The sequence below is a fragment of the Anser anser genome (assembly GCF_964211835.1).
Source record: "Anser anser genome assembly, chromosome: 5".
In the NCBI taxonomy this organism is placed as follows: Eukaryota; Metazoa; Chordata; class Aves; order Anseriformes; family Anatidae; genus Anser; species Anser anser.
In genome coordinates this window covers 32,956,898-32,977,732 of record NC_139725.1, presented here as the reverse complement: position 1 = coordinate 32,977,732, position 20,835 = coordinate 32,956,898, and the positions used below count along the sequence as shown (strand labels likewise).

The 20,835-nt window shown below is 39.3% G+C and overlaps 1 protein-coding gene across 20 annotated transcripts in view; it reads left to right on the top strand.

Annotated features, from left to right (window-relative positions):
- Positions 1 to 20,835, top strand: part of PLA2G4B (phospholipase A2 group IVB) — a 52,051-nt gene that overhangs the window by 25,913 nt on the left and 5,303 nt on the right. For 13 of the 20 annotated variants that reach the window (XM_083837264.1, XM_083837265.1, XM_083837279.1 and 10 more), the window contains 18 exons: positions 1,607 to 1,679; positions 2,513 to 2,689; positions 3,344 to 3,480; positions 4,203 to 4,334; positions 5,507 to 5,565; positions 7,288 to 7,330; positions 8,532 to 8,595; positions 9,005 to 9,132; positions 9,252 to 9,362; positions 10,424 to 10,461; positions 11,385 to 11,520; positions 12,522 to 12,658; positions 12,913 to 13,135; positions 13,747 to 13,864; positions 14,885 to 15,022; positions 16,230 to 16,334; positions 16,881 to 17,066; positions 20,010 to 20,176. In XM_083837264.1, coding sequence (XP_083693390.1) covers positions 1,607 to 1,679; positions 2,513 to 2,689; positions 3,344 to 3,480; positions 4,203 to 4,334; positions 5,507 to 5,565; positions 7,288 to 7,330; positions 8,532 to 8,595; positions 9,005 to 9,132; positions 9,252 to 9,362; positions 10,424 to 10,461; positions 11,385 to 11,520; positions 12,522 to 12,658; positions 12,913 to 13,135; positions 13,747 to 13,864; positions 14,885 to 15,022; positions 16,230 to 16,334; positions 16,881 to 17,066; positions 20,010 to 20,176 — 2,172 coding nt within the window. Of the gene's footprint in view, positions 1 to 1,606; positions 1,680 to 1,719; positions 1,754 to 2,279; positions 2,690 to 3,343; positions 3,481 to 4,202; positions 4,335 to 5,506; positions 5,566 to 7,287; positions 7,331 to 8,531; positions 8,596 to 9,004; positions 9,133 to 9,251; positions 9,363 to 10,423; positions 10,462 to 11,384; positions 11,521 to 12,521; positions 12,659 to 12,912; positions 13,136 to 13,746; positions 13,865 to 14,884; positions 15,023 to 16,229; positions 16,335 to 16,880; positions 17,067 to 19,730; positions 20,177 to 20,835 lie in introns of those variants that run through there. The other 7 variants (XR_014584794.1, XM_083837267.1, XM_083837271.1 and 4 more) reach the window with 7 other exon arrangements.

Below are 20,835 nucleotides of genomic sequence, written 5' to 3'. Positions count from 1 at the left end.
ATACAAAAGGTGTTTCAATCAACTGTTAAGAATCCAAGAGACAGTGTAATTTGTGATTTTGTAGGTTTACCAACAAGGTTTCTCTGCTTAGGTGACTCTTGAATATCAACCTGATTTTTTTTTTAAAGGATGTAACTTTAAAATTGGCATCATAATATTTAATATTAAGCCTTTATTTGAATGTGCTAATTCACAGTTAAAATGGTATACATCTGATGTAACATCATTTACCTCTAAACAAAATTGAATGAAGCTGAATGAAAGCAAGTCTCATTTCTAATAAAAATACCCAATAGTCTCCACCCCATTGTAAAAGAATTTCAGGTTAAGTGTAGTGACTGCTTCTGTGGAGGGGTTCCACCTTCCCCAGCTCCTAATATCTCTGAAGATAATCATTTCAGTGTCAAGAAAACTGATCATGGTGCTAGCTTTGAAAATAATACTGTCAAATTATTTCTTAGAGTGTAGTGGGATACTCTGGTTTAGACAAATAGATATGATATTTCAGTCAGTATGTAATTTAAACTGCCATTAAAAGTACTGGAAAACTTCCAACAGTGTGTGGTCTTGTTTTAATTTATTAGTTATAGCAGGGCTGGTTGTTGTTTATGCTTATTATTGCTGACACGCCAAGCTAGTATGAAAAAAAAAAAAGATAAAACACTCAAAATGAAATCAAAAAGAAATGTTCCAATTTGAAAAAAGAAGGAAATACTTTCCTTAATTAAAATTATTATTGTCTGTGCATGTGTGTTCATTCAGGATGATCAGAATATCTTTTAAATGTGCTGAATATTTTACTGACTAGCTTAGGCTGGGAAGCTTAATTCTTTGTTAGAGTTAGGAGCAAGTAACTTGAAATAAGCATTACAATGATACGTTGCCTATGACAGAAATAAACCTCATGTCTGGAAGAACAATGGTCCCATTTCCATTAGGTGTATTCAAGACACCTAATGATGTGGGATTCTGTGGTATTATGCCTCCAAAGCAGGGCACTTTTCTTCATCTGAGTGGCCTCAGCAGGGCCAATGATCCAGTCACTTAAAGTCTGTAGTGCATTCCTCTAGATGCCTTTTGGTGAACGTGGCCTACTTAGGAGCATCATGCAAATGTACTCCTAGCTGGGATACGAAATTGAAGATTTTAAAGTACTTTGACAACTGCCATGTCCAGGCCCAGTGTCAGCGCTGTGCCAAGACCAGGAAGGCAGTTGTGAGTTTCTATTATCGCCTTCCAAAGGCCCAGTTTTGATCCAGCTGTGGCACAAGATCCTCTGCAGGTTGGCAGTACAACCATCACCACAGCCATGCATGCACCAGGTTGCTTGAAAAGAGACACCTCTAGGGTGACTACAGAAACTTTCTGTAGCATTGTCTGAGTTCCTGTCTTCTTTCTTTTTCTGTCTTCACTTACTCAAGCTACTTAGCAAATAGCCCAGTGTGTAACCATGCTTTTATCTTAGCATGGTGTACTTCTACAGGAAGGTGGTCCCCTTACTTCAAACGGGCAAACAGCAAGGACAGACAGTCCCTGTACTTCTCAAAATACATACGATTTTTATATTATGAGCCGATGAAACTAATTGCATTTGTTTTCTCTGCAGATGAAGATTTGTCCCATCTACATGCTCTCTGTAAGAATCATACAAGCCAGGAACATCAAATCAAGAGACCTGTGTGAGTTGTGGTTTGCTTGTGCTTTTAGTCACCTCTAGAGTTTACACAGTGAGCAATGTTCCTAACTTCTGAAGGTATACAAATAAAGTACATAAAGCAGAGCAATAGAAGTATTAATGCCAGGGCTATAATCAGATCAAATGCCTATGCCATCATTACTTTGAAGGTCATATCTAGTGGCATTTCAGAGAAATTGTAAAATCCAAGACTCCCAGGTGAACTTTCTGGACCAGTAAGAGAAGGAGACCATGTGAGGGCACTTCAATCTGTAAATCTGCTTGGAGTTGTTTGGTTTGGATGTTCTTAGTGGGTATACATCATATCATGGGCAGGCATTTTGCCGCACAGGACATGTATTTAGGAACCTTTTATTGAAATGTATCGATTATACACCATAGTCAAAGGTAAATTAGAGATTTTCAGGCCTTCTAAAATACAGAGTCATTTGGAGTATTTCATGTTAAATAATGTTGCTAGTTTCTGGCTAAGGAGAGCCTCTGCAAAATCAGCCCTAAGCACATGCTGAACATGCAGGCAAAACAGATTTTTCCATGTACTTTTGTATTCAACATTCTTTCACTCATTATCTCACCCTTACAGCTTCCTATGGCTCCTTCTCAAGGTGTCTGATGGATCAGCCATTCAGGCTGTCATTTTTTTGCAGTGTCCTATGTGTTCCTCAGCCAGTAGAAGGACCTTGAGCTGCCTTTTCTCACACTCTCACTCTACTTCAAATATCATGTAGCGACATCCAGAGGTGGACACTAGAAAAGCGATAGCGTGACCTGTATTTCTAAGAGCTTCAATGACCTGTTCTATCTACTCTGTTGAAGGGACAGTTCCACTTTCCTGCCAAAACCTTGCGGGGCAATGTTACTCACTGCTTGATACCAGTCTGAAGTATTTAGGCATCTCGGGCTGCAGTAGACATCTTCAGTCAAGTCCAGACTCCAGCTCTGAAAGACATCATCTCGGAGATTTCTTTTCACACCGATGTCAAGCTCCACAAAGTAAATGAACTTTCCCACCCTGGCTCTTTCCAAAGGATGGCTGCTCCAGGCACTGACCGCACTAATGATAAAGAATAGGTTTAGGGTGGAAATGAGAAGATTTCTGACTTACTCATGTCCTTGAATTCTTGGGCCCACACCACCCTTTAGCTGCAACAGGTCTTCTTCCTTAGTAGCTAACACTTCTGGACATCAGGCATGTCCCCTCCATGTGTTTGTGTTGTGAGACAGCAAGCTAGTCTCATCTCATCTTCTCTGCAATATGTGTTCTCTTTTCCTGTAATAGTCCTAATAGACCTTTCTGGAACTAGCATTGCTTTCAGCTAAACTTTTTAAACACAGTTGACTGGAATGGTAGGGAATATGCCTGATGAATGGTCAGTGGGCTCTTTTCTGCCTCTTTGTCTTCACACGGGAAACACTGCTCTTAGTGTATCTTGTGTGTGCATGTGTGCATGTGTGTATTTGCAACTTGTAGTTACCCAGGAATTAGGTAGTATACTAAGATGGTTTTCCTTGGTTGCCTCTAACCAATGATCTCTTTACTTATTTAAAAAAAAAAAAAAAAGTATTTATTAATCCCCAGAATCACGGCCTTGCCCTACTTTTCATCTATAATATTGGCATTGGGATTTTAATTGTTTTCTGCTGCAGTGACTGCATCAGACTGCTATGTGCGCTTGTGGCTGCCATCTGCTTCAAATGAAAAGCTTCAGACCAAAACCATCAAGAATTCTGACAACCCTGTCTGGAATGAGACTTTCTACTTTAGGATCCAGAGAGAAGTTGAGGTAGTAAAAATACAGAGATTTTACCATTTTGAATAGCTGGGAGTCCTCACTTGACACCCTCTTGGTCAAATGTACTAAATAACTTAAAACAATGCTCAAGTAACAGAATTTGCAACTGACTCACTAGCACAAAACAGCAGACATATGGAGTAGTGTTCCCTTCAGATAGTTGTAGACATCTGTGATACATACGCCTATATTTGAGCTAGTCTAGATTCCCCTTGTTGTCGCCTGAGAGAAATAAGTACTGCTGTAGCATGCCTCATCTCTGGGCTATTTTGGATGGTTAATATAGAAAAAGCATTCCCTCCACTGGTTGTAAGGGAAGAGTAGAGGAGTTGCTGTGGTTTAGAGAGCAAAGTTGCACTGTGATGACTTCAGCTGATGAAATTAATCCTACCCTAAGCTATGCAGTTAGGAGAATTTAGGAAATGAAGAAACCGAATAGTTATGTTCTTTGGACGGGTTATCAGAGAGTGGCACAGAGCACTGAGCATCTTTTTTGCCTTGGAATAGTGGGAGCTCTCTGTTAGTAGTTGTCTTCTATTCAGTTATAAGTTTCCCGAAGTTGGATTTAGTGATTGAGTTCCACATTAGCAGACTCCTGAAAGAAAGCACAGTGATAGTAAATCAGTAGCAAAATCTGTAATCATATTTATTTATTTATTTATTTTTGGAAACAGCAGCTCAGTAAGTTCATATTTATTTTCTTCTACTACCAGAACGTTTTAGAATTGGCTGTGTGTGATGAAGATCCACTTACGAAAGATGACATGCAGTTCACAGTTCTTTTTAACGTTGCTAGAGTCAGACCTGGAGAGAGAGTCCGTGAGACATTTGCTTTGAAATCAGAGGTAAGGACTGAAAATACATGGACAGATCTTGCTTTCCATTTTGGCTTCTGTGTTAGGTGAGGTTTGGGTCTGCATAAACAGATATCCTGGTATATTGATATCATTATCAATATCTCATCAAATCAGTGCTGGATTTTTGTGACTTTGTTAATCTCTTTTAATAGATTCAGAAAATGAAGCTGCTTCTCTCCCATGCAGTTGTCTCTGTGCAGACAAAAAAGTGATAATAACTAGCATCTGTAAATACAGTCGTTTTCATCTTTTATAATCCCGCAGATAACTTTCTTATTTTTTAGCTTTATTCCACTTTTGCCATGCTTAGAGGACATTTCCTCTTAAATTAGAACTTATTAAAAACTTGAAAACAATCCACTAACCAGCTGAATTAAATGATTCTTTCAGGCTTCTACTGTTCAGGTTCATGCTGGGTTTCCTTCTAGTTGATTCAGATTTCCATAGCCCATAATAAAGGCATGCCTGTTCTGTTAACATCTTTGGTATTCTGTTAAGGAGCCCATGAAAGAGAGTTGTCCAGGGAACAAAACTGGGATAGCTCTGTGACATCTCCATGAGTTGTGTCTGAGGAACTGCTACATGCTCATTACAGGAAGGAGACTGTCCATACCTACAAGAACAGCTACTTCCCAAATGCTGAAAGCTGTTAACAGGGATCCTCCTAGTGACTCTGCAGGCTGGTGGCATGCATTTCTCAGCCATTTCTTGCTGAGTCACTGGGAAATAACATGATTCAATAACCTTCTCAGTCTGGAGCGCTCTTGCCCCCTTCATCTCTGCTGAATTCAACGTGAATGTGATTTAAATGATTTGTACATAGAAATGACACTGGAATTAGTGACATTTGTTGCTGGGCTTCAATACCTTTCTCCCAGGCAGACTGTCTTTGCTGAAAGATATATTTCTGTTTCAGCCGAGCTTTTCCTCTCTGATTGTATCTTTGGAAGGATGTATAGTACTACATATCCCATGATGGGAGAACATAAATCTTACTTGCCTTTTCTGAGCCTGTGGTTTCCATTGCAATCTTAGCTTTTTCGGTAATGTTAGCAGAATAGATATCAGCCATGGAAGTGAAACACTTTTCTGATGTGTCTCTACTGGTGAACTCTTGCAGCCTCCAATAATCCATATGTATTTTACCCTTTTCCTTTTAGAAAGAGAGGTGCTCTAAGAAATGGGAAAGTTTGGAAGTGGAATTCTGGATGGAAAAAATGTGAGTAAAATTCCAAAGCTGAAAGGTTTAGTTCTGCCAGGCAGTATAATATCTCAGAGAAAGAGGAAATTCTTCCAGCTCTTCCTTACAGCAGTGAGCTGAGATTGCTGTTTCAATTTCTTTTTTTAGCCTTAGCTTCCTCAGCTACTTCTGTCTTTTAGTGTGTCTTATACAAGTCTTACCTTATGTTTGGCACCTAAATCCTGATCATGAAAATGTAGTAACATTGGCAGGATTCAATAACTTGCACACAAGATGCATACAAGCCCTAAGAGAGGTGCTCTCCAAGTTGTTAATACAAATGTAACAATGCTTTGAACACTTTAGTTTTTCTAAAAGACCAGAAAACATGTATAATTACCACAGAATATACATCGAATGATGTAGACAGCATTAGAAAAATCTTTAGGTGATAGCATAGTTAAACTGAAAAAACATGCAATCAAAAAATAGTAAAATTAAGGCCCTCCTCCTCAAATTGGTAATCGACACTGGAGAAGAACAAATCCCATAAGATAAATTTTCTCTCTCTTTTAAATGCTATCACAAAGTTGACTGAAAAAAAAAAACACCACAAACTAAACTGCATTATCTGTCCAGTTTTTAATGTTACAAAAATCATAGTCTGTTTAAAACTGACTAACTTCATGATTAGAAGAAGAAACTGTGAATAGGGCTTCTTAGTCTCAAATATGGAATAGCTGCAGAAAAAAATATCTGGTATTCTTGGTTAACACAACGTAGCTCAGAAAATCTATTTAATTTATCTATGGAAGACACCTTAAGTGATGGTGCAAGCATCCCCTGCAAATGTGGAAGCAATCACAGCCAGATGTACAAAAAGCACAGAGTGAGATGAAGTGCCTGGAAACTGGACTGAGCTGATTCAGACTAGAAATAAGAGGAACATTTTTCACAGTTCAAGTTACAAAGCATGTGGGGAATTCTCCACCCTTGGAAGTGAAACCTAGTTATTTATATGTAAATACATTCTACTGCTGAAATAGAAGTTATAGGGCTTGACATGCTGGTAAAATGTCCTGGACTTTGCAGAAAGTCAAAGATTACATACTACATAACTTCAATGGTCCTTTCAGATCTATGGAAGCACTTACGAATGTGTGTAACGTAGTGCCATTGGAGTATTAGCCTTAATTAGAGATTATGTTAGTAGAATCTATAGGTTACTCATGGTATTAAATAACTACTTCCATTCAGTGACAAACCTAGGATTTACAAGGTAAAATGTCTGGAACAAAGACTTTATATTACTTAGCTGTATGTTTTCCAGTCATACATATGATGTGAGCTAATTCTTATTTGCCGTTCTTTGGTGACCAGTTGTACATTATAATCTGGATCAGACAGAAGTGTCTGTCCTAATAAGTATTTGGAGAGTACATTAATAGTAGTCTTTGCTTTCCCCAAGCCATGTGGCCATTTGTTAGGGGCAGGACGTGATTCCACATAGACCAACACCTTTTTCTTCTGTAGTTTTAAGAATTGGTATTTTTATGGACTCTCCTGTCTTCTCGTTTAGCAACTGCATTTTGGTTCATGTGCTTAGCAGATGATCATGTATTATGCCTTTCAGAAAACAAATTATGACACTAATGTAACTATATTCAATTTTAAGCAGAAAAGGTCATAAAACTGCTATTAAAAAAATAAATACTAGGTACTCACACATCTTTTGTTTGTTTTTTGCTTCTGTCTTTTTAGTCCTGGCCCTCCAGAGTATGTCATTACCAATGATGTCCTAGTGGTAAGGTTCACATATGAATTTAGTTTGGAGTGACTTTTCTTTCATTTGTTTTTCTACTTTTCCCCCGGCCATCTGGTATTTTACAGGGAGAGCAGAAGCTACTGTTACCGATACGAGCATGGTCGACGGTATAAAACAAAAATGTGGGACAATTCCCCTTTGTTACGGTTTAAATGTTGCCCACTCCATGCAAAAAGAGAAACTGTGTCTCTTGAAGTTCTCATGTATCAGTATTTTGCCCAGTTATGGTTTGCTAATATTTCAGCATCCTGTGTTGGTTGGCATTCAAAGTGAAATGCGTTTCATGTAATATAGCATGGCATTTGGCAGGAAGAACAAAGGTTTGAAAGGGATGAGTCTACAGAAGAAGACATCAATACATAGTCAATGTGCTTATGACTGGAAGGTTATCTAATGTAGCAGCTTTATAGGAAATGAGTTTTCTAATGAAGAGCTATTTTAATTGTTGAAACACAGAGTCCTCTTGTGGTATTAGTCAGCATGTGGTCCATTACCTATCTCCTTGGGCTGTCCCAGCAGCAAAGGAGTACAAAGCACCTCATGCCAACCACTCCAAGCATGTGTATGATTTCCAGATGCTAGCCCTTAATACCCATGCGGCAAAGTAATACATATTCTGTTCTTTCCCCCTCATTTTCTGTGTGAGGCATAAGAGCTGTAATGATTGGCATGCGTTGTTCCTGAAATGGCTTGGAAAACTGTCCTGGCATGAGTTAATAAGGGTGAACTGTAATGACTCAGGTGGAGGGTAGGGTGGAATAAATCCATGATCAGAACCAACAAGAAGATGCCTTGTAGACGAATCATGGCCACGATACACTAAAACTCATCATCAGGTGGTTTCCTCCCACCCTTGCTAAGTAATTGTCATATATATGCATACCTGAGTTTGGGCAACAGTGTGTTGTACAGAGATTCCTGATTTGGGGATAACTGCAATGGATATAATCACCTCTGTCAGTGCACCACTGTATGGACAAGCTAGTTGTAAAGCATTATAACTGGGCTACTGTTCTGGTATAATGAGCTCTGAATTTCTTCTTGTACAGCTAGCTTGCTTCCAGCACTGAGATCAGATTAGCCCTATATTATAGCTACTAGCTGGCTTCCTGATGGTTCGTTATTTGCTGCAGATATGGCATTTGCTATTTTCAAACTTTTCCACTTCTGTCTTTTACAGTCACGTGAAGTTTGGTGCTTGGAAGTGCAAGTGGACAGTAATGAAAGCAGGAAATATTTGAAAGGTACACAGATTTCCCTGTGAAGTGAGGACACAACCAAACCATAGGCATTCAGATCCAGATGGAGGCACTTCAGGATACAAAGACAACTAATAACCTTCTAAAGACAATAAAATGCAATGCAGTGAAAGTCCCTGAACTGCCTCCAGTAGTAACTCCAATCTCTGTGTCTTTTCCTTGAAGCTATCAAATTTGGACACAGTAAACTTTGCTGGTAGAGGTATGAGAGTGCTGACTCTGGGAGCACTCCAAGTTTTGGGACAGATGCAGGAGTACCAGTTTCTGTGTTGTAGGAGACTTGCCAGTGTGGGAACTTATGAAGAATTTACCATAGAGAATGTCTGCAGCAAACTTTGTTAGCTCTTTTGCCTGAACAGTGGTAATATTCTCTAAACAAATCTGTTTTCACTAGAGGGTAAAAATCTCGTGCTTACGGTGCCTGCATCTCATGAAGGAACACAGAAAGCTACAGAAGACACAGATACTTTCTACTTCCATTGTGTGAAGGCTTGGGAGCCTGTTCTAAAGGCCAGGCTGCAGGTAATGCGCACTGCACCAAGCCAATTCTCATACTGCTCGCTTATTTTCAGTGTCACCAAAACAGTGGAGAACTGTTGCCCTACTGTGAGTAAAATACATTTTTTTTTTGTTCTCTGCAGAAAGTTTCTGATAAAGAAGATGACAGAAACAATTTAAGTGACACCTTAACAGTACCACTGAAATTTCTCCCTGTTGGACACAAAGTGAAAGTAACCCTCCCTGTAAGACATGTAAGTACCTCACCATTTGTATGACCTTTTGGAGAGATGACTAAAGTAACCATCAGTACTTAACATAATATCATTTGAAAAATAATTCAATTGGTAAGTCTGGGTGAGAATACAAGATGCAAATACAAGATTTCTGTAGAAAACGCTTAGTTTTCTCAGAGAAATATCATTTTTCTGTCTGTAAAATCAATAACTGGGGATTCATGCTGGCCATTTCTAGATGCCTAAGTTAAATGTTTAAATGTAATAAAAGACCAACCTCTGCTGTTGTTACACAGTTAAAGGAGAATGTTCAATACCCCTAGCAAGTCTTTGGGATGTCCCACTCTGTGTCTACTGTCTGTATCAAGCCTGGGTGGCTAGCTCAGTCTATATACCTAAATTTTAGGTGGCTAAAGTTAGATGAGTTGAATCTTACCCTCAGAGAACAATTTTGTCACATTCCTGTATGTATACAGTAATGATGGTAACTGGTGGACAGGTACAACTTTAAGTTGCTTTAAAAGTAGGAATGACACTGCTGTGTGACCAGATGAATCTGTTAACAACAGCCAGACATCGTTTCTCACACCATGCAGCAAATGGGAGGCAAATACAGGAGGAAAAGAATTACTTAGTATTTCTCCTACAGAGATGGGAGAATGAATGTCTGTTTCACAGTTGATTGCCCTACCTCCAATAGCTTTTTGAAAGGATATGGTGACTTGTATTTCCTCTCCCTAACACTGTCTTTAGCTGGATACTGTTCTTAATTCTCAAGAAATAGAGGGTGGCAGTGTGATACTGCTGCTGGGTTAGGCTGGTTCATGGGGTCACAGTGAGGTAGGAGTCCTGTTTCACAGTCTGGTCAGGTAGCCACTTCAATGCCTCCTGCCTCTCTAGCATCTCTACAGAATATGTTTGGTTTTTATTTGCTTATCTTCCCTTTCCTGCTAAATTTTTTTAAAAAACTGTATGCAGGGTGGTGGTGGTGGTGCATTCCAGGAGTCACTGAAAGTCTGGATTTCTAAACTTTATTTTCACAGTCATTCACATTCCTGCTCATGTTTCTTTGTTTACAGAATGTGCCATTGCAGCTGTACCTCCAACTAAATGATTGGTAAGGGGACTGTTTTATTTCTCTACAAGTTTCATTATTCTTTGAACAATGAATTCTAGAGCAGAGTATCCTTCATTTAGATATAAGGAATGCACAAGACTAAGGGCAAAATATCTTGGTAGTTAAGTCACTGTGAAAGAGTCACCACAACAGAGCAAAAGTAAATTGATTTGGGGCAAGAGTCATGTTAAAATGCAAAATAAATAAATAAACAAACAGATAAATAAATGAGAATTTCAAACAGCGAGGAACTTAGTCAGATGTCCTTTGCGTCAAAGAACCAAAGACTGAGATTATAGATTTCTTCAAAAGGGACAAGTAAGCAGGAAGAAGGCAGAGGGAGAAGGGGATTTGACTTGATCTAAACATCAAGATTCTATATGTTATTCAAACAACACACGTTTTCTTAAGAAAATAGATTTGTGGCCATGGTATTATCAATAGAAAGAAGCATAAGCAAGGGAAGATGAAACGTTATGCTGTAAAATAATGAGACATACAAAAAATAAAAACAAAATAATTGGAATATCTTTTTCATTATACTGTTTCTGTAGAAATCAATGGTTTAAATCCCCATGAAAGACCTCGTTAGGTTCTGATGACCTTTTGCTCAGAAATTCTTTGAAGGAAACATAGAAAGTATTCAATTAACAAAGCTACTGAAGGACATAAATAATCCTTTCTCTTTCTGTATCTGCTGTCCTAAGCTGGCAGTAAGACTTATGCTGAAACATCAGAAAATAATGTGACCGTGTAGAAGTGAAACAGTTCATTTCTTTGCAACTGAGATCTGCATTTCTGCTTGTAAATCTGAACAGTGAATCATGATTCTTTATGATGTTTAATAGACTGCAGTTGCTGAAAATAGATCCATGTGCATTTTTAACACTAATCCTGTGCCTCTGGACTTATTTATGTTGCAGCACGGAAAAACTAGATGTGCGCTTAGGATATGATCTATGCCGAGAAGAGCAGGAATTCTTGCAAAAAAGGAAGAGAGTGGTTGCCAGTGCCCTGAAAAGGGTTCTTCATTTGGAAAGAGATCTACATGGACACGAGGTCTGTGAGCTGGAATCCAAGCATGGGCTGTGGGCCTATTGAATTTGGATTGGCACAACTTCCCATAAACCTTCTAGTAGTATTTGCACATTGATGACAAACCCATTGATTTGAATGGCAGCCTAACTGAAGTTCTCGGAGTGGCATATCCCATACTCATCTAAAATTTCAGCTCAGCTATTCAGGCCTCCATTCTCTTCATTTGGCCAAATTCCTAAGGACAGAATATATCCTTCTTCAAGGTCAGAGTTTCCAACAGTGTGATGCGGCAGGTCAGCACAATATGAGGCATTGGTATATTCTGTGAGACACAACACAGACAACCAGACAATCCAAAATAAGTAGGAAAACAGGAGTGTTTGAAATTCACCTCCTGTGGAAATTTGTGAAATCACCGTAATGTCCCTTCTTCAGGGTTATATTTTTTTCATTTTCCAATCACTTTTCACAAAATGTCAAAATTATTCAGAATGGAGAAAGAACATTTTCTAACAAGCTCCAGCTGAAGCATGGTTTGTTGCCAAGATCCAGGGTGAATTTTAAAGTGAACATTTATTTTCTTGATGGAATTTTATTTGTTGAATGGACACTGTCCAGAGAATCATTTTGTTCGCTTAATATCTTTTTCCTGAACTCTGTTCAGGACTTCCTTGAATCCATTCTTAATTATGTTTACTGAACTCTTATTATTTATAGTTAAATCATATCATTATCTGTTATAAATCATAGCAATTCCAATTATAAAGAAAAAAGAGAGGAAGAAGGGTTAAAATCAGTGAATTTTAACAGCTTCCAAACTCATCCAAGCTTTGAGATTATGAAAGCCCTCTGAGTATCTGGAGGTTAATTTAAATAAAGTACTGGTAGAGACTGGCTGAACATTGATTTCATTTCATTGTCCTCCAATAAAGTCTGCTGAAGAAGTTCTAGGAGCTGCAATTAGGCTTTTCCAAGTAGGCAAGTGAGTAACTTTCTGAAGATAATATTTATGTTTTGAACAGGTCCCAGTAATAGCTGTTATGGCAACAGGCGGAGGCCTCAGAGCAATGTCAGCTATGTTTGGCCACCTCTTGGCTCTTCAGAAGCTAAATCTGTTGGACTGTGTTACCTATCTCACTGGGGCTTCTGGCTCAACATGGTGAGTACAGAAAATGCGATTTGTATTTGGAATGACTATGACACCACATTTCCACATAGTGAGAGAGATGCATTTATTTCAAAGTCTTACATTATTCATAAGTGAACATAATTCCCTGGTAAAGCTATTACAGTTGGCTCTCTATCATAACTTCAGTTTAAGCTAGCTAGTTCTCTGCTTTGATGAAAGTGTCTGGGTAAATACAGTATTTTTCATTATTAAATGGATGATTCTGCCACATTTTTGTTCTTTAGGACCCTAGCAGACCTGTATGAGCATGCAGATTGGTCACAGAAGACTCTGGAGGGGCCGCTCAGAGCAGTAAAAGAACAAGTGACAAAATGCAAACTCAACCTTATGTCTATGGAACATCTGAAATATTATCACAAGGAACTTGCTGAAAGGGCAAAAGCTGGACACGTCTCATCTTTTACAACGTTGTGGTCACTTGTTCAGGAAATGTTCTTACATGAACGGGTATGTACCACACTGCCACATACCTTGTCCTGCCACAAATTTGAGAAATGTCCACTTGTTTTCTCTGGCACTTCCCTCTTTGTTTGCATAATATAATGTGTGGAACAAATCCAAAGCAACTGAGGCATGCCAGTATGATTCGTAAATAATGACAAAAATCCTATAGCCAGGATTTTCCAGAGTAGCTGGTGGTTTGTCAGTGCCTCTGAAGGGGGGTGCCCAACGGATAGCAATTTCAGTTGGCAATTTTCAGAAAGAATTGAGCAACCCGCCCCCCCCAAAACAGTCAGGTGTTTTAATGTTTCTAGTTGGACACTTAAGAACTAGAATAACCTGCCCTCTTGTGAACATTAGTCCAAGCCTTAGTAAAGATCTGTTGGACATAGACAGTCAAGGCACTTAGATATTAATGTACAGGTCAGTAGATATCAAAAGGGCAACCAGGAAGGAAAATACAGGAACATGAAAGAAAAGGTCTTTCAAGAAAATGTGATCCACAGATTCCTCTGGGTAATAAAACACCTGTTGTCTATCAGTACTCATGTAGATTGTCAGTGGTTTTGCCTTATGCTTTTCCAGAGGTTTACTGTGATTTTTATCTGTTTGATTAGCCAAGAAAGTACAAACTCACAGACCAGCGCAAGGCACTGGAGCATGGACAAAACCCACTGCCTTTCTATGCAGTCCTCAATGTCAAAGAGGAAAAGTTCAGTACTTTCAAATTTAGAGGTAAGTATTCTTAGAGTTTCTTCTGACTCTGAGTAGGGACTAAAGAGAATTTGTAGGGAGGGAGTGTATGTGTTTAGAGGGGGAATGCAGGAGGAATGCCTCTGTTGGTTTCCCTGACTCAGGATTCATCTTTTAATAAAATGTTTGTCTTGTGAATTGCTGGGTGTTGATTAGAAAAAGCAGATCTGCTGGATAACACCCTCAGGCACAAACAAGGCATTTCTGAAGATCTGGAATGAAGTTCTATTTTTGCCAAATACATTGTGAGTGAGTGGAGGCAAATCGTATAAATCTTATTGTGCCTTAGTTTCACACCTATAAAATGGCTATCATGGTTCCTTAGTTTGAAGAGGTGCTGTGAAATGTAATTGGCACTTACCTAAATCTCTAGAGTGGAGTATGATTGCAGTGATGGGTGTGTTGTGACACCCTTTAGATACAGACTGTATTCAGCAAGAGGTAATGAAGCCAGCAGATACTGGAAAGAAAAAGCATTTAGTACTTACATGAGGTTAGGTTCATGGTTGCTGTTCTACAGGAATACCTGTACAGGACAGCTTGAGTCACGAAACTGTGTGGCCACGTCCACACTGTGTTACTTTCTAATTCTGAGTTGATGTGTCTTCAGGCTGCTTTCATGTAGTCTGACAGGTTTGGTTTAGTAGAGATTTCATGCCGGTCATTCCTTGAAGGTTGGATCACACTTATATGGTGTACATTTGATGATCTTGAGTTAGAGAGACAAGTGGGATCCCAGAATCTTTATAAATATAAATCTAAGTTTTTGAAGCTATCATTAGACTCTTTCTGAGGTGAAAAAGCTAGTTCCTTTTGTATGTGAATCACATCTCAGTTTTTAGGGAACTAGACAGTGTAGTTTGCAGTACAAGCTACTGATAGTACAGAGCTTCTGAGACCAGCAAAGTTCATGTAACTTGCAGGTAGCTTTATCCACAGGTGTAGGTTTTGTTTTCTTATTCTGTATGACAGTAAACATGGCATATGTCAATTCTTTTGTAGAGTGGACAGAGTTCTCTCCTTATGAGGTGGCCATACCAAAATATGGAGCCTCCATTCGTTCAGAATTTTTTGACAGCGAGTTCTTCATGGGAAGGCGAGTGAAGAAGCTGCCAGAATCTCGGATCTGCTATCTGGAAGGTGACCTAGCAATGCAGTATAGTTAATCACAATATGGTAGAAACCATGGTACTAGCTAGCCACTGGTCTGTACAACAGTCCTTGCCAGCAGGTATCTGCTCTAGGTCTTGACTCAACAGGCTTTTTACCCCTTCTGAACACTTCCTGCTCCTTGTACAGTTTATTTTCTCCTGTCTTCTCTTTTTCCCTGGGCAAGTCTGGGACATTTGTGGCAGGGTTCCCATTCCCATATTCTGAGTGAAACAAGAAGGTGGAGAAGGCAAGTTGAGGAAATAGTAAGCCTTCCTTCTCTGCCCAGTCATCATCTCTTCAGCCTCTTTCTAGGAGGGCATTGTGGAATTGGAAGGAGCTGAAAATAAAATATAATTCATCCAGCCACAAAGGCAAGAACCATCTGAGCTTTGTGGGTTGAAAATTGTCATCTATCTCCAGTAATATTCCCTGCCCACAAGGATGAAGGAAGCCCTATTAGCCTTCACCAATTTCTTTGACTGTGCCTCTAAAGACAAAGAAAAGGGGAAAAGCAGCTAGTCAGAGGAATCCATCTCCCCCAGGCATATTTAAAAGCCTTGTCAGAATTGCACCTTTTGATAAAAGCAAGAGTCCACTGGAGACAAAAATCATATTTCTCTCACTGTGAAGTCTGCTAGAGATTGAATTTGTTCTTCACGTGAATACCTGGCATGGGGCTTATAACAGAGGGTAGGTCTTTCTTTTCCAAAAGCACGCTCACACATAGAGCTAATTTTATTTTGATCCTGTACCAGTTGAACTCCACAGAAAAAAAAAAAAAAAAAATGCCTGAAAGGAAAAGAATAGGCCTTAGATCAACTTAAAGAATAATTTATTTTAAAGAAAGACCTTATGGTTATACGGCTGTACTGTGATTCCCTAGTCTGCTTATAACTTCTTTCTTTCACAAGTACACAGTAAGCACTCTAAAACATAGTTTGGGTGACTGATACCTCTTATTTTGTTACTCTGCACTATACAGCAAATGATTGGGAGTAGTACTCTCTTGAGGAAGAACACTGATTTGTTGTCATCATTAAGCTTGAGCTCTCTGAGACCTACTACGTCAGCTGCGCCATAATGGGGTGAATTTATATAGGGCAACAATATGTAGCATTGATACTTGTAATAAAAAAAGATGAAATAGTGGTTAACATGTTAGTGAAGTACTTTTCCCAATTGTTTTGATTTGCAGGTCTTTGGACAAACATTTTTACTAGGAATTTGCTGGATGGCTTATACTGGTCCTCAAATTCAAATGAATTCTGGGAACGATGGGCCAAAGATATGGTAGATATAGGTAAGGGTTTCCAAATCAATACTCGTTTTTCATCAGACCATGCTTACTATTGAGGAGAGGATTGAGGAAGTTATACTATTGCAACTGTTTGTGAATAATCTCTCACATTCTCCCTAAACCGATGCATCTTGTGTTGCATAGCTGTAGATCTTGCAGTATGATTTTCAGCTGTATCAGAATGATTTGTTTCTATTTATTTTTCTATTTCGTTAACCCAGGGGCATACTTCGTGTTCGTTGCAAATGTTTTTCATTTAGGATTTGCTCATTGTCTGTTAAATGACTCCTGTGACTGTAAATGAGGAGGGTGCCTTTTGCTTTTAGGCAAAAGTACAAAGAAAGTGTGTAAAAGAAAAGAATGCGTGCTTGCTTTAAACAAAACCAACTATCTCTGTTTAAATGGGCATGCACATATATTTTTCAGCAGACTGCAAGAAACAGGAAGGGAAGAGACACACAGAAATACAGCAAGGACAGCTAGCCAGCAAACGTGTCTAGCAAAACAGATTGCTTATGTTTTTTTCTCACAGTTCCTTCTCTATTTCAGAAAAACATTCCCCTGAGGAGGATACCACTATCATCGAGCCTCCATCTTGTTTGTCAGGGAAGTTGTATGAAATGTTTCAGGACATTATGACCAAGCGTCCGCTACTGGGAAAGTCTCATAACTTCCTGAGAGGCTTAGAATTTCATAAGGATTATATCCATCAGAAAAAATTTATTGAATGGAAAGGTAACTGCAACAAAGAGTTAGCTGCAGTGTGCAGGTAACATCTCAGATTTTTTTTTTAGACTTTGGAAATCTCACATTTAGAGATACTTTCTCAGGGTTTGGAAATCTGCTGAGATGGAATTTGGTTTTATTTGTTTCTTCAGGGTTAACAGGTTAAGATGAACTAGTCCATGGGCCACTCTTTCACCTTCTGAAGAGATCTGTAATTTGAGTCACAGCATGCTCTTCTATAGGAAATTTCTCATTCTACATAGGTTTAATAGTCAAAAGATTCAAAAAAGAATAGACTCTTTCAGGGTCAAGAAACAGACGTAACATTAGAGGCATAAACCAGCAGGTTATTGTGTGGATCAAATTAAGGAAAAGGTTGGCTGCAAAAATGTGTTTGCCCATACGTGTGGTATTTCTGCCTGATGATTTATTCATCCAGGGACCTTTCCTTAACCCTTCAGAAAGAGAAATGGCAAGATCCAACAAGAGAAAGTTAAAGCCACATAGGTTTTGACTGAATATATTAAACAAACATAATACCTAGACGTGATGTATAAATTGAACAGTAATTTCCTATGGCCTGTGCTCTGCAGAAGGGCGAAGTAAGCAGTCATAATACTTTTACCTCAAAAACTATAAAATGTTGTGTGAAAGGTAATGGAGCTGAGCTTTTGTGTACCACAAATCTTCCTGTACTCCCAGCGTCCTCATTTATTCCATGAGCAGATATCAGCGTGGGAGGACCCCACACGAGTCAGGCTAATCTGACTTCAGCAAGGAAACACGTGGGCTCTGCCTCCTCTGAGTCCTTCTCTTTGGCAATTTGTGTTTTGTCTCCTCTGTTTCATGCAAGTTACAACACTGTTTATGTCTGGCTGCCATTGCTACCTGAAGCTTGCTGACAATAGCAAGAGGTGTGGAGTTTTTTTGTGGATTAAGGCAGAGCCCACAGAGTGCCAAGTGCTTTCAGCATGTTCAGCAAGCAAAAAGTCCTTGTCCTAGAGTCTACTCTAAGAAAACAAGTAGCATAAGAAGGGTGGGTGAGAGAAGGAAGCAAGCAAGTAGCTTAAGAAGGCGGATTAAGGATAAAATTGTCAGTCAGTAAACATTAAGAGAAAGGTCCTTACATTTACTGACTAGCAGTTTTGTAAAGGCAAATGGGTAGAAGCAGATTTCAAGGAGGATTTGAAGGAAGAGGAAAACTAAAGATGACCTCAGGGCAGATATTCTCCGAATAAAGTAAAATAAGTGGAAGGCCCGAAGTCTGGAGTGGGAAAAGGGAAAATAAAAATCTGGAGTGGGAAACAACAGTAGATGATGTATTGTTTTTTGTCTACCTGCATGAGACCAAGCTAAAACCAGAACTGGATCCATCTCTAGAACAGAGACAGGAGTAGATGCTAGCTCTGTGGGCAGAAATGGTAGCCTCATGATAGGAGAGGTCTCCAGAATATAGTTCTGGTTTAAATACTTCCCTGCAGCTCGGATTAACTGACATATTAAAACAACACTTTAAATGGCTTGTGAAAAGCCTTATGGTTGTGGTGATAAATTTGAGAACTCATAGTACGGAATCATTTTAATACATTTACGGTAGGGTTTGTGCTTTTGAGGGAATTCCTGAAGAAGAGCTTCTTCAAAGCGTCTTTTTGAGTGTGAAATGGAAGTAGAGACTCTCCCAAGGAAAAGTCCACCTCTAATTCACTTATCCAGCCATGAATAAATACTGTGCAGTTCCATCTCCATGATAAGAAAATGGGGGTACTGTAATTTCAACTAAAAATAATCACCAGGCCAATATGAACTAAAAAATACACTCTGCTTTTAATGTGAGGGACTGCGTGCAAATGTCTCTCTTTACAGCAGAATCTGTGAATTCCTATCAGCCATGAATGCTAAAATAAGCAAATCATTTTGTAAAGATCTGACACCAAGGGAATGGAAAAACTATGAGTTATTACTTCAAGATGCTGTCAAACATTCCAGGCTATGGAACAAGCTGGATTTATTCTACTCGGTTTAAATCAACACTACAGAATGAGGCCAGGGCAGCAGAGCGGCTGAAAGAAGTGAGATGCTGGAACTTACCTGCAGTATTTCTGAAATCAACATTTTTTGAACATACCTAAGCACAGATGTTTCAAGGATTGAGGGGTCTGCTCAGGGCTTTGCCGCCTCATTTTGTGAACTGGAAGAAATCTCTTAAAACACTATTTTGATATTTAAAACCATGGCAAAATGTTTCTTATTCTATGGGACTAGAAATGATACCAGGATAACGATAGGGGACTTGCTGTCTGCAGGGTGGCTGGTGGGGTTCCTGGCAGAGAAATGAGAGTCTAGCTGTTAGGAACTGGCTTTAGATCTCAACATGCCAACTAGGATAATCCACTTTTTGCTGTGTTTTGAGTTAATGTGAGGTTTAATTAATTCAAGCAGTATTTTAAGCTGATGGTAGGAGATGATGCATGCATGATCTGGTATTTTTTCAGTTAAGATAATATGAGAGGTTACTGAACGCAAGCTGAAGTCAGAGTTTTCACCCAGGGATAGGAGTCTACACCAGAGAATGCAAAAGCAATAAAGAGCAATGCATAAGAGCAGTGATGTACTGCATTTGTTAGATTTGTTGGTACACTGTGAAATTATTTTTGTTGTTTGCATTTTTCCCAGTTCTTAGCAGGGGAAAAAATCGGCAAAAGTCTGTATTCTGTGAAAAGTCAATCCCCAGAGCAGCTGTGAGGCCAGCGGAGTCTGTGTCTCACCTGTCCTCTGCCTGGCTGCCTCACAGCCTGCCTTTGCGAGGCCACGATTGTGGGGTCGCATTATGGAGGGAGGTGAGCCTGGTCTTGAGGGCAACCAAGGGGCTGCCCTTACTGTGTAGCAAGCCAGAATTACTGACTCCTTCTTTCCTACCAATGCACTGCTAACTATATTCAAAATGTTTTTCAGACACTGTGCTGGACTCTTTCCCTAACAATCTGACACCGCTGCAGAAATATCTTTGCCTGATAGATGTCGGCTATTTCATTAACACCAGTGGTGCAGCACTTTTCAGGCCAGAAAGGAATGTAGATGTCATTATCTCACTTGATTATGGTTTGGGGAATGTGTTCAAGGTGAGAAGATTAATGTGCTCTGTTCCTTCCAGCCCTGGTTAAACTCTTCTTGTAAAGCTGTGAGGTTTAATAGCCAAATTAATATATAATGCTCAAATTACACAGTGACCATCTACTTCAAAAATGACTAAATGATAAAGGCATAGAAGTGATCCTCACACTAGAAGGTTTAGATTCTGAGGTGAGTAATAGAGTTTGTTGGTGTTCTGAGGGAGAGGACTGTATGAGGTTGGTTGCTGTCGATTGTAGTGTACGTACCATGTTTATATAGTTTTAATCACATATTTCAGGGCTTCTGCAGGTCCACCTGGGTAGTCAGGAAAATTATTCCCCTTTGTATGTTTTTTTGTGTGGTGGGGGGCATGGGAATTGATCAACAGGACAGAATATGCAGATCCTTGATTTATTAAAACTTTGAAGTAAGCTGCTTTTTAAGTCTTGATCATATACTCAAGAGCAAACCAGTCACCATGTCTTGGAGGAAGAAGGAAACCTCCTTGAAGACCAGAACTATAGGCTTATAGGTCTGTAGTTCTTAGGTTCCTTTCTCTGTAGTGGATTGTGGCATACACTTTCTGGGATACCCTGGGAATGGAGGTGACAATTGATTGCTGAAGACAAGACCTTGATCCCCCTGCACTGTCCTCATGACAAATTCT